Source organism: Aspergillus pseudotamarii, assembly GCF_009193445.1.
Source record: "Aspergillus pseudotamarii strain CBS 117625 unplaced genomic scaffold BDV38scaffold_11, whole genome shotgun sequence".
Taxonomy (NCBI): Eukaryota; Fungi; Ascomycota; class Eurotiomycetes; order Eurotiales; family Aspergillaceae; genus Aspergillus; species Aspergillus pseudotamarii.
The window spans coordinates 378,572-391,258 of NW_022475025.1; the positions used below are offsets into that span (position 1 = coordinate 378,572).

Sequence of the window (12,687 nt, forward strand, 5' to 3'; positions counted from 1 at the left end):
ACTCTACACGTGAGTAATACTACTGAGTGTACATACTTTATTCTGTATCGATAGTATTCTGTATTGTGGTGTATTGTCATGTATCGATCGGGGATCGGGGGCGGTTTTCTCCAGCTCCACCTTCGAAATCCGATGGCTTTCATTCTCATCTCCGACCAACAACTTCCTTGTCGGACTTCTAACCTGTCTCTGTCGGCCTTTGCATTTTTCTTTTCTGTTAAATGGAAGGCAATGGTACATAATATCTCAGCTCAAGACAGGCCGTCAGTGGAGCAAACTCCCGGCTCTCATCGCCGAAAGCGCAGAGCCGTTAATTGTGAGGAATGTCGACGCTCTAAGTTGCGATGTGATCGCCAACATCCATGTGGCGCTTGCAAGCGTCGCAGGCGCGAGGCCAGCTGCTCATACAAAGTTCTCTCAAGCGCCCCTACATCAGCCAAGTCTCATGGGACGCCCGTGACTGCTCCAGCGCCCACTGTGCTGAACGGGGAGGTAGTATCTCCGTCTACCCCCTTGAGACAGAACTTTGCCGGTACCTCAGATCTGTATTCGGAACTGCCGATATCTGAAACAACCCAAGCACCTCTTGGTGCACACTGGGAAGTCGTGCTTGAGAGGCCAGGCCCAGAATATGAAGCTCACGACACTTTATCACCTCTTTCCATCACCCCGCGCATGCCCCTTCAAGAAATTATTGACTGTCTGCCTCCTAAGTCTTGTTGTGACTATCTAATTTCACACTTTTTCAAACATATTTCTCCTCTATTTCCCATTCTTCATGGTCCAACGTTCCAAAAGCAGTATGTAGCATTCGTGCAACGACCCCATACCATTGACTTAGCCTGGCTCGCTTTGCTTTTCTCCGTGTGCTCTTTGGCTTTGAACACCATGGATGAAAGTGATCCCAGGTTGCACCCTTGCTGGCCCCAACCGCCTCAGAGTCCAACGCAAGTTCCTGCCACTGTTTCTCTATCTCGCCGCCTCCTCCGGACTGCAATGACCTGTCTTTTACAGGATGAATTCTTTATCCGGCATAAATTCAGCACTTTCGAAGCTTTACTCATGGTAATCTACAATCTTTCCCACAATGAGTCCGTCGACCAGGGATGGGGCTTGTTAGGGATGGCATTGAATATTGGAATTGCATTACGGTGTAATGTAGATCAGAACTTAGGTCCCATCGAGACCGAAAGACGGCGGCGCTGCTGGGCCGGCCTCCTGACGTTACATACATATCAGGGCATGCTATTTCGGGACGTGGATATGTCATATCTTCTTAACATCAAGGCCATCCCGCCAGCAGATGTTAATGATGCTGATGTCACAGAGGATGGCATTTTGTTACGATCCTGTCGCGGCGAGCCTACACATATGTCAGTCATGATGGCTAAACTTCGGTTGTTCCGCCTTTCTACTCAAATCTGTCATCATATATCGGGTCCTTCGCGGTTAGATGAACGTCTACTACATGAATTTGATGCAGCGATCGCCGAGGAACAAAAGCAATGGGACTCGACCTACCTGATTGATGGATCTCCAAATCTTCTGGATTCCAATAGCTACGCATATTGGTGTGTCCTACAGACGTACGCACATCATCTCTATCTCCTTCTTCACCGACCATTCCACCATTCGAAGGCGCCTTGTTTCCTTCCAACATCCCGAGAAAGATGTATTAGCTCTAGTGTCGCGTTAATATCCATCCACAGACAGCTTTACGAAGCTCCACTACTCCGAAACTATCTTTGGTTACTCAGTGGCGTGACAAGTTTGAAAGCGTTACATGCAGCTGTGGCCCTCTATTCGTGTCTTCAAGATACACCAGCGGCAGTTAATCCAGCATACGATTTAAACATTTTCCGAGAGGACCTCGAAAGACTGACTGTCTGTATGAAAAATACATCCGGCCGAAGTAACATATGTCTCCGAGCGTATCATATACTCCGCCGTTTGCAGTAGGCCACTCTATAGTATCTTGCCAAATTCAGCTAACCAGACATTCGCTCCAGGGTCCAGGCAGGCACGGAAAATCCTCCAACAGGAAGCCCACAGACTGAGCTTGAAGGTTTATTCGAAAACTTCACTGATATACGGGAGTGGATGGATTCAGACCTGATCAATTGGGTATGTACGGATCTTCGGGTTTTTATGCTTCCGCTGATGTGTCTAGACATTGGATGGAGCTTTCAATATCTCTGCCACTTGATCGATTTCTACCACGATGATGTTACCCGACTCAGTCACTTCTCGCAGAAACACTCAGGGTTGCGGGTGGGTGGCAGCTTGTGATAAGTTTGCGTTATAAATGTATGCGGTAGATGTTCAAGGGGAAATTCAGTTAGCGAAGTCAAATCTAAGCTTCAAAATTAGTTGGTAACCACTAGAACCGTATTAATTTCCCTTGTAGGCTAAGATAGTCGTCCGGATTTCTATACGGTGCAGAATGAGAGTGGAAAAGCGTTATGACATTCTAGTGAACAGTACTTGAATAATACTACCATGTATTGTTCTTAACTCCATTGAACGTGACCCACTTAGGTCCGATCCATCGGAGATCGGGATTGAGATTGCAAAGCCATCGGAAATCATGCTGCGGGTGGGGCCGTTGATGTCCGATGTTCTCAGCATCATTATTGCTTGTCTACACTTTATCAATTTTTTTAGCGTCGTCGATATTATTAAGAATCGGACTACCTTAGGCGGTTTGGCTTAGCCTTCACCATGTTATATAGTCTCTGCCCCCTCCGCAACTACCTTTGGCTATATTCTCGTGCAATAATTGGCAGCCATGGAAACATATTTCCAGTACAAAAGAGTTCGGCAAACGGTGCAACGACACTTGTCAGAACTGAAAAATGACTGTAGCTGCCCGGATTACACTATCGGGTCTCCTCATACTACAAAGTAAGCTATCGCAGAAATTGGTTGGGGCTCCATTTGTCTGACACACATTTGAGTAGCTGTAGATTGAGCGTCAACCACGGCACTCTGGAGAAACCAGCTCCCACGAGCTGGACAGTTTCAGATGACCTAATTCTTGTGGGATGGGATGGACCAGATGATCCCTTGAATCCTGCAAACCAGAGCACCCCGCGAAAGCTCTTCATGACTGTCTTGGTCTCTTTGATCGCACTTGCTGTTACTGCCGCATCGGCGATTGATGCTTGTGGTGTCAGGGAGTATAGCGAGTACTTCCGGGTATCCGATGTTATTGGGTCTCTTGCAACAGGTAAGGCGACATCTTTCTGCCTTCTGTTACCAAATCGCCTCCCCCCGTAGCAGACTCAGGCTAACATGTCATGATTGTTTAAAAGGTCTTTTTCTGATTGGGTTCGGGTTCGGCTCTCTGCTATCAGGCCCTTTCTCGGAAACATTTGGCCGCAACGCAATATACTTCATCACTATGCTCCTGTATTTGATTTTTATCATGGCATCAGGGCTCGCCCCAAATCTTCAAAGCCATCTTATTTTTCGATTTATTGCTGGCTTTTTTGCTTCTACGCCTTTAAGCTGCGCCGGCGGCACGATTGCAGATTTATGGAATCCGCTGGAGAAGACCTACGCTTTTCCTATCTACACCATACCGGCATTCACAGGGCCAATGATCGGTCAAATAATGGGAAGCTATATTCCAGTCACACTAGGCTGGCGTTGGTTGGAGTGGATAATGCTCATCATGGGGGGCGCAGTTCTGGTTGTGGTCCTCTTATTTCAACCTGAGACTTACGGCAATCTTATTCTTTTTTGGAAGGCCTCAATCCTTCGAACGGAAACTGGGGATGAGAGATACAGGGCTCCAATGGAGATGAAACGGGAGAGCCTAGGCCAGCGTCTGAAGCTCTCCGTCTATCGGCCTTTTGCAATGTTTTACTCTGAACTGATTATCATTCTCATCTCCCTCTATTTGACCATCATCTATATTGTCATCTTCACCTTTCTAGAGGGCTATACCTATGTCTTCGGCGAGATATATGGTATCTCTGAGGGTCTGACTAGCATTTGCTGGGCTGGTATGCTAGTTGGGATCATGCTGGTTAGCTGTGTGGTGCCAGTGGTTTACAGCTTGACAGCAAAGGCCGCTGCTCGAGAGAAGTCCTCTACCGTTGCCCCCGAGATGAGACTCTGGTATACAATGCTCGGCGGTGCACCGGCAGTACCAATCAGTTTGTTCTGGATGGGCTGGACCAGCAACGTAAGTTACGTCCAGAATATATCTACTTGATGTGCGGAAGACTGACATTTCTCTTCCTTTCTCCCCCACAGCCATCAATTTCGATCTGGTCTCCTCTCGTCGCATCGGCTTTTTTCGGCTTCGGCATCACGACTATTTTCATCGTTTCGTACATGTACCTTATCGATGCCTACGATACATACTCGGCCTCTGCTCTAGGATTCCTCGTGTTCACTCGATACGTGGTTGCAGGAGGTGTGACTGTTGCTGGTGGCCCTATTTATCGGGCTCTCGGTGTGCAGTATACACTCACGATTCTCGGGTCGGTCAGTGCTGTCATGACTCTTGTGCCCTACCTGCTGTATATCTATGGACCGAGAATCCGGAAGAACAGCAAATACACGGTGCACATCGACACGCAGTGATATCTCTTAGAAGAAGTGTTTGAGAGGAACATATGGCGTGATTGCATGAATCAATAGACAATAGACAATAGACAATAGACAGATTCTTAGAAAGTTATTAACTAATTGTGCAGTTGCAGTAGTAATTGGTTGTAAGGAGAAATAATATCTGAAAATTAATTAAAGATCCTTGCAATAGGTACCTTATCGTCGGCTTTTGGCTTAATAATACCTAGACAGTTCGTTCTTTTAAATAACTGAACCTTAGTGGGAACATAGGAATTACTAAATTACCTATCTACCAAGTAAAAATGTATATAGAATTTCCATTTCTTGAAAAGAAAAAGCACTAAGCAATGTAAGAGAGGGTTCTTACGCTGTGAAGCTACTGTATCTCAAATATGTCGAAGTCCATTTTAGAGTCGCGAAATATGTTCTGACAAAGACAGAATCAACATCTCTCTTCTCCTTTCATCTCATCCAACCGTTGAGCAAGTACTTGACAAGGCCATTCGCCTTTCACGTTGAAATTTTCGACCCTCTTGAATCCCTGAGACTCATAGTATTGGATCAATTTGCCGTCGCCACCTGCATAGCAATCCACCCGTAGTAATGAGACTCCGGCCTTTCTGGCAAGATCACGTGCATGGTTTAAGAGGCGTTTGCCAATCTGATTGCCAACACATCGTCGATCCGTGACTAGCAATCGCACGTAAAGCTCAGGTTCAGAGACAGGTGGCACATAAGGCGACCTCTCTCCAACAGCAAGCGCACCTACTATGACCCCCGGAGCCTCCCCGTTCATATTTTGGGGCTGTATATTGGATATTTGATTTTGAGATAGAATGGATGTATTATTTGCAACGTTGATAGCGAGCCAAAGACCATGGCCGGTGGTTACAAATTCTCTGAGTTGCTCGGCGCGTTGTGGATTCTCGGAAAACGGTGTTGTTCCCCACTGCCCAATTCTGCCCTGCGATACCAGCCATTGAACTGCGGTATCTAGAAGGTGGACGACTGCCGGAATGGAGTCCACTGTTCCCCGTACGATAGTTATATCGTCGGCTCCATTGTTAATCGTGCTTTCTAAAACTTTAGTATCTGTCGGGTAGGTTGGGGCTTCGAACGATAGTACTTACTTTGATGCCATTTGTCCAAGCAGTTTGAAGAGAGATGGCTGTCAAATAATCTCAGTAAGCTCAGAAATTTTGGGATCTTTGGAGAATTGCAGAGAAGGTTGCTAAATTAAATAACATCCATCTCCAAGGATGCAACGGCGGCTTGGCAATCACGTAATCGCAGCATACGAATTCAGCTGCGTTTGCCTAAGACAAGGCACAGATAACGCAGGATTCAGATCCTCCAGACTCTCATCCCCGCAACAAGGATCACTCCAAAGTTTTAACGACGCCTTGACCCCCGTCGGGGATTTACCTGTCCACAAATTTGTCCGGACCGTAGGTAGGCAATTGGCCAGGTGCAGATTGCGAATGTTACCTAAGTATCGTATCCACATCCCACCTCGCGGATGGTCTCGTGATCCCGAGGCTGGGTTGGAACATCGAGGTTACAGGTGAGCTGACCATTAAAACCGCAAAGAATGACCCTAGGTATTCGCACTAGCATAAAGTTAGTTTATTCATGGATCCACTCGTGGATTATCAAATAGAATTTATCTGCATCGGTGCTCTTTGCACGGAGATAGTTGGAGTGGCACCTAGGTATAGGTTCTCCTGGCTGGTGTCTGGGGTGAGCCTCAAAAGGACCATATGCAACTTTATACTTCTTAGTAGGCGTTTTGTAATACTGTCAAAGCATTCATTGGCGAATGTCGATTTTACTTTCTTCAGCTCCATTGGTACTGCAACGATGTCGTACACAGAATGAATGGCGAATATCGGCCAAGGTATGGTTTGTTATTTCAGAATCAGAGTGATGCACAGTTTCTATCATATTGGCTTTGCAGGGTGACATGGTACGGGTTGCCGGAATTAGCAGGTAGACCACTGCTGCCTCACTGTAGTATCACTAAGTTCAGCAAAAGACTGATAACCCAGATTATCGGACCAGAGCCAAAGCTGACTGGCATCGGCAAGTCCGGAGTCGACTAAAGAGGAAATATTTCCATCCCAGGAAAATCCGGGGGACGAATCCAACCCCGACACTCTATCATCCAGCCCTCCTGGATCCTGCCAAGTGGATGCGGAAATCTCAGAGGCGGGAACTCCTATTTGGTTCGAAGGCTGTTGGGTGTGATTGGCAAACACTGCGTATCCCTTGTCAACATTGTCCAAAAACTGATACACGTCACGTGAGGGGCATTACCTTCTTGAAGAGGTGTAAGAGACACTTGGGCAGTCGTCACCACACCCCCTAAGTTGCCCTTCTGATTTGTCTGTGTTTGATTCAAGTTGGCATATTCACTTTCATCCACGTGCCTTTCTATTGGTTTCGGCTGAGAGGTAGACGCTGGGACCGGGTTACCAAGAATTGTTCGTTGTTCAGCCTGCAGGACAACGTTGACCAAATCTTCAAGTATCTTGACGCTTTGTAGTGATAGGACATGATGTTTCGAAACTCTTTCCTTCTGTAGTCGAATGATTTGCATGATGCCTGCCTTTGCCTTCTGGCTGGTTATGGATAATGGTTCCATGAGGGAGAGTGCGCACAGTACGACACCGGATGTAAACAGGCATATCCCAATATGCATCACGGCATGTGTCCTGCGAGAGGCTTGCAGAAGATGAGAATATCGATACAGTTCCGAGGTTCGTAATGCAGACTCCAGTAGCTGTTGACGGGAGAAGGCAGAGCTTTCGGTCTCGACGACCTTTCCGTCTGAGCCAGCTTCATGTTCAAAAACTCCAAATGCAACACTTCGATGAAGGATTATGCGAAGGTTATCGTAAGTCAGCTGTAGAGCAAGAGCCGCCAGCTGTATTAATGGTGGATGTCCCGAGCTGCTGTCTTTCTTGTAGGTTTCCAGACGTAGGCTATTAGGCAATTCTCTCTCCCATGTGACGAGCTGATCATGAATGGCCTTGACTGTGTCCATTCGATTAGTTTGAAGCCGCCTGCCCAGAAAGGGGCCCATGATGCGATAGAGTCTAAATTTCCATTGATGATATGTTAGGAGAGGAGTCTGCCGAGGACTTATTTCCCCAACGTCCGTTACCAAGCCAATGTTACAATCAGAGTCGTCTATACTACATGGCCTCCCGAAGGCCACAGCTGCATACCTGGAAATAAATGATAACGTCAGAGGGGATGCGGGAGAGATGACGACTATTACCGGTAACGTACTTGTCGAAAACTTCCAATGCCCACCATGACCGTCTTCTAGACTCTCGTGCGACTTCAGAAAGATTGGGCCACATTGATTCACGATGCAATCCAATGACCTGCGCAATTTTAATGCCACCTCCTAAGACGCCCATGCCAACAGTCGGACGACCGTTGAACAGGTGGAAACTTCCCAGGAGCACGCAAACCTGCACAGCTTCGACGTTCGGACACCCAATGATCTGCAAGAATCTGTATTCGATCTGGGTAAGGAGTTTCTCAGATAGGACAGATAAGTTCTGGCCATGACCATCGAAAGGCTCACGCAGGGACGAATAGTGAGCACCGAGAGCGAGGACTAGCAACACAAGCCACAGAAAGTTGGTATCGGGTCCAGCAACATGCACCGAGTCAATCAGACTCTCGTAGCGCTGTCGGAAGCTCCCTTCGTGGAATACCTAGATCAATCGCATCAGACCATCGGGATACGTGGTAAAGAAGATCGCTAATAATATCACAAGAACAGCGCATACCATCATAAACCAATCTACAGAGTCGAAGAACTGGGTAATGAGTTCATTTAGGACTTGCCGTGGAGGCAGCTGGACACCAATTCCATCTCTCCATGGTATCGGACTGGAGAGGAGAGGGCTGTATGTCTTCTTACCTCCGGGCAAGGCGGAGGTGTCGTACCCTAGTGTTTGATGTTGTTCATCGCGCGAAAACATCTATTGCCGCCATGATGTGAAACTGGTCAGCCAGTTACGAGAATATAGCAAAATTCTTCAAGAGGTCTCATTACCCGGGTACTCAGGTCGACAATATTCAACTCCGGGAGAACTGCCGTACGTCGATCGTTCGGAAGAATGGGAGCAGTTCGTCCTTCACCGTAAGTTCCTCCTTGCTCAACTGGCGCAGGATTTGAAATCGTCGGAGATGCTCGAGCCACGGGCTCCCCACGCGGAACACATGTTACGCCGGCTCGGAGACATAACTGGCACGGGCGTTGTTGATCACACTGCCAGTAGTATAACCATTTTCAGCCTCGATCTACACAAAGTGGATACAAATCGATAGAGAAAGCGCCACATACCCCTAGCTTGCGCTTCCGACACCTCTCACAGGCGGATGAAACTTTTTGGCGCTTTCTGGCCGGGTCCATCGTACAGAAGGCAGGTCGAATACGCGTCAAGGGAGGAGGTCATTGGGTCTTGGTTCATCTCCGACGGAGCTGGAATAAGCTTAAGTGGAGATCAGGGATGCCCTCCGACGGACTTACATAAGCGCTCCAGAGCAATCGGAATGACATCATCATTGGACGAAAGCTTCAGACATACTTTCTTCAATCATACTTAAGCTCGTGTATATTCCAATCTAATTGCCAAGGTATATCTAGCATTCCCCTGTGAACAAATCTTCTTTCCAGGCAGTTTCTCAAACCTTATACCATAATCACTTTCATAACTTCCAGAATGGCACCCCCACGCAAGGCTTTGATTGCTATCACTTCAGAACATGCGCCGCTCTACCCAGAGGGCAAGGAGACAGGTGGGATCTAAGCGGTCCTAAATCTACCAAGCCACTAATAAAGATGCTCAGGTTTATTCATCACCGAGGCTCTTCATCCATTCAACGTCTTCAAAAAGGCAGGCTTCGAAGTCGACCTCGTCTCCGAGACTGGCACCTATCAGCCGGATTGGTTGTCCCAGCAGGAAGATTGGCTTCCGCAGGAGGATCGTGCCGTCTGGGAGGATCATTCGAGTGAATTCCGTTCCAAGCTTGATAAGTTGCTGAAGCCAAGCGATATCAACCCAGATAACGTATGTGCCAACTTCAAAGGACGAAAACACTATGCCTGACACTAACCGCTAATAGTATGGCCTTTTCTTTGCATCCGCTGGCCATGCGTCACTGATTGACTACCCCGGTGCCAAGGGTCTGCAGTCCATTGCTGCTAAGGTGTACACCGACGGTGGCATTGTTTCTGCTGTGTATGGAGTCCCCTTCTATTCCTCCCCTTAAATGCCAGTGGCTGTATACTAATACATCCCCACAGTTGCCATGGAGGAGCTATCTTCCCGGGTATTATTGATCCCTCAACCGGAAAGTCTGTCATTTCCGGTCGCAAGGTTACCGGTTTCACTACCCGAGGTGAGGAGGAAGAAGGTGTCCTGGACACCATTAAGAGCTGGAACCGGCCCACCATTGAGGCCTCCGCAGCCTCCTGCGGAGCGACCTGTAAGTTTTCAAATCCACAGGATAATACATGTCTAATCGTTCTTTCAAGATGTCTCTCCCAATGGACCCTGGGATGCATTCACTATCACGGACGGACCTATTGTCACAGGTGCCAACCCCGCCAGTGCTCATGTTACTGCTGAGGCTGCGGTCAAGGCTTTTGATGCGCTTTGAATTGCTCTCCTATAAAAATGATAGCCACGGTAGTTTCGGGATGAATAATGTCACTATTCTGTTTTACTATGTTATCTTCCATGTACCAGGATGTAAATGATTTGAGAATAGCTATGAGTTGACTAAAGGTTTTCCATACGTAAACTTCTGTTCTTTAGTCAACTACAAAGCCATGTCGCTCATCCATATCGTGCATTGGTAGCTTCATCATCAAACCATACAGGGGCTACGCCGTAGTTAATAAGTGTGCTTTTGACCTTCGTATAACTCTCATACGCCTCCAGGCCATTTTCTTTCCCGATTCCACTCTCCTTGAATCCACCCCACGGCGACGAGGGATCATTCAAATGATGGCCATTAATCCAAACAATACCGGCATCAATCTTCTCCGCAACGCGATGCGCCTGAGTAAAGTCATTCGTCCAAACCGAAGCCCCAAGCGCAAACGGGGTACTATTCGCAATAGACACGATCTCCTCCTCAGACTCACACTGAAGAAGCGCAATAACGGGTCCAAACACCTCGTTACAAGCGAGATACGAATCAGCCCGGACTTCAATAATAGTCGGCTCAAAGAAGAACCCCTTCCCATCTGGCCCCGTCGTCGGACGCCCACCACAAAGCACATTCCCACCCTCCTGCACCGCCCGGTCCACAAAGCCAGCACATCTGTCCACCGCTGCCCTGGAAATCACCGTCCCAATCTGCGTCCGCTCATCCATCGGGTCCCCAACTCTCAATCCCCTAACCCTCTTCTCCAATAACTCGCGAAACGCTCCATAGATCTCCCGATGAACCAACAACCGACTCCCAGTCACGCATGTCTGTCCACTAGCAATAAACCCCGCAAACAACGCCGCCTGAACAGCCCTCTCAACCTCCAAGCTCGGAAACAGACACACAGGCGCTTTACCCCCCAACTCCGCCGTAACGGGGACCATATTCCGCGCCGCCACAGGTGCGACGGCTTGATAAGTTCCCAGTCCTCCGGTGAGATCGATTTTAGCCAGAAGTGGCGACTCACAGAGGAATTTCCCCGTCTCGAACCCATGCCCGCAGATAATCTGGAGGACACCGTCCGGTAGCCCTGCCTCTTGAAACAGGGAACCCAGTTTCAGGACCGATAAGGGGGCCAGCTCGCTCGGCTTCACGATGACGACGTTCCCGGCTGCGAGTGCCGCGGCGATTTTCTTCGTCGCGATCAGTAGCGGATGATTGTATGGCGTGATTTGCGCGACGACGCCCAGCGGGAGTCGGGTGAGAGTGTTCACGACGGGGCCCTTGAAGGGGGTTACTCTGCCTTCGTGGACGCGGGCTAGCGAGGCAAAGTACTCGAGCCATTCCGGGACGCGGGATAATTGGGTTTGCATTTCGCGAATGGGACGGCCTGTTTGGCGAGTTTCGAGCTGGATGAATTCGGGTAAACGGGCACGGAGGAGTCGGGCGGCGGTGGAGAGGACGGTGAAGCGGTCTGAGGGCTCGGTTTTGGACCATGGTCCATTGTGGAAGGTTTGGACGGAGTCTGCGACAATGGTGGTGACTGTTTCTTGGGGTGTGGAGTCGACCGTCGCGATGGGTGTTTCGGTCGCTGGGTTGAGGACTGTGATTAATTGGGGCGTTGCGGTTGTGTAGGCCCCGTTAACCCAGTTGGATACGTGGGGGATTTGGTCTGACATGGTGGGTTTGGTGTGTGTAGAGACTCAAGGGTGAGGTGTTTCTGTAGGGAGTCACAATGGGTGTTACTGTGCGTGAGTGTATTTGTAGTGAGGTAGGAAGAGGGGGAGATTGTTGACTGATAAGTTAGTTATAACCCCGCATTTACAATTAAATGTTACATTGTCCTTATCTATCAGGAACTAACTTTCATAGTTTACCTTAAACTGTTTTCACTTGCATGGAGAATATCACATTGTTGTGGCAGCGGTACATGATTTAGACCTTTCACGTTAGCGCAATTGATGATCATGGACCTTTTCCTACTGTAGATATGCGAACAAGAGCCCCGAAAACAGATCGATGGAGCATTCCTTATCAATGAGAGGTGGAGTCTGAGTGTCCTCCAACCCCACTGTGGGTCCTGTATACTTACTTAGTGCAAGGCCGTTCGATATTGGAGAGCTTTTGTAGCGCAAGAACCTGTAACCTGAGGCACAGACATCATCAGGTGTCCCAGGTAATTAATCCTTCAGTACTCAAACTGCTCATTCTAAGGCTCTTTGCATGATCATCACCCCTCCACAAACCGAACAGCCATGTTAAAAGCACTACATCTGATCTACCACATGTAGTAAATTCGGTCCCAAATTATCTTTGTCGTCTAGCTTAACGGAGGCTGAATTTTCTTTGCTTTACCTTTTGCCCAGATCATTTGTGGTTGTGTGAGAGCCAAATATTCTTGGTGAAAGGACAACAATAGTA

At 48.2% G+C, this 12,687-nt stretch overlaps 5 protein-coding genes across 5 annotated transcripts; 3 read left to right on the forward strand and 2 right to left on the reverse strand.

Moving 5' to 3' along the window:
* Positions 1–231: 231 nt before the first annotated feature.
* On the forward strand, positions 232–2,286 carry BDV38DRAFT_290243 (uncharacterized protein; the record flags this gene model as incomplete). The annotated part of the gene is made up of 3 exons (XM_032061438.1): positions 232–1,955; positions 2,010–2,124; positions 2,171–2,286. 3 exons carry the CDS (start codon positions 232–234, stop codon positions 2,204–2,206), a joined length of 1,875 nt encoding a protein of 624 aa, XP_031916599.1. The 3' UTR covers positions 2,207–2,286.
* A 502-nt stretch (positions 2,287–2,788) lies between these two features.
* Positions 2,789–4,596, forward strand: BDV38DRAFT_290245 (MFS transporter; the record flags this gene model as incomplete). The annotated part of the gene is made up of 4 exons (XM_032061439.1): positions 2,789–2,904; positions 2,967–3,229; positions 3,315–4,192; positions 4,264–4,596. 4 exons carry the CDS (start codon positions 2,789–2,791, stop codon positions 4,594–4,596), a joined length of 1,590 nt encoding a protein of 529 aa, XP_031916600.1.
* A 1,539-nt stretch (positions 4,597–6,135) lies between these two features.
* BDV38DRAFT_290246 (Zn(II)2Cys6 transcription factor) lies at positions 6,136–9,019 on the reverse strand (the record flags this gene model as incomplete). The annotated part of the gene is made up of 6 exons (XM_032061440.1): positions 6,136–6,682; positions 6,901–7,814; positions 7,879–8,302; positions 8,336–8,585; positions 8,660–8,875; positions 8,951–9,019. 6 exons carry the CDS (start codon positions 9,017–9,019, stop codon positions 6,567–6,569), a joined length of 1,989 nt encoding a protein of 662 aa, XP_031916601.1. The 3' UTR covers positions 6,136–6,566.
* A 231-nt stretch (positions 9,020–9,250) lies between these two features.
* BDV38DRAFT_239844 (class I glutamine amidotransferase-like protein) lies at positions 9,251–10,307 on the forward strand. Its single transcript, XM_032053814.1, has 5 exons — positions 9,251–9,405; positions 9,457–9,677; positions 9,733–9,848; positions 9,914–10,095; positions 10,145–10,307. Exons 1-5 carry the CDS (start codon positions 9,330–9,332, stop codon positions 10,267–10,269), a joined length of 720 nt encoding a protein of 239 aa, XP_031916602.1. The 5' UTR covers positions 9,251–9,329; the 3' UTR covers positions 10,270–10,307.
* Positions 10,308–10,321: 14 nt separating this feature from the next.
* BDV38DRAFT_239847 (aldehyde dehydrogenase) lies at positions 10,322–12,111 on the reverse strand. The gene has a single exon (XM_032053815.1). The coding sequence runs from the start codon at positions 11,943–11,945 to the stop codon at positions 10,449–10,451; it is 1,497 nt and encodes a 498-aa protein (XP_031916603.1). The 5' UTR covers positions 11,946–12,111; the 3' UTR covers positions 10,322–10,448.
* Between the last annotated feature and the right edge of the window lie 576 nt (positions 12,112–12,687).

Excerpts from the sequence above, each read along its gene's own strand:
- BDV38DRAFT_239844 (XM_032053814.1), top strand. The coding sequence starts at position 9,330 with ATGGCACCCCCACGCAAGGCTTTGATTGCTATCACTTCAGAACATGCG. Across the intron at positions 9,406-9,456 it reads CCCAGAGGGCAAGGAGACAG|GTTTATTCATCACCGAGGCT; the intron begins GTGGGATCTAAG and ends AAAGATGCTCAG. Across the intron at positions 10,096-10,144 it reads AGCCTCCTGCGGAGCGACCT|ATGTCTCTCCCAATGGACCC; the intron begins GTAAGTTTTCAA and ends CGTTCTTTCAAG.
- BDV38DRAFT_239847 (XM_032053815.1), bottom strand. The coding sequence starts at position 11,945 with ATGTCAGACCAAATCCCCCACGTATCCAACTGGGTTAACGGGGCCTAC.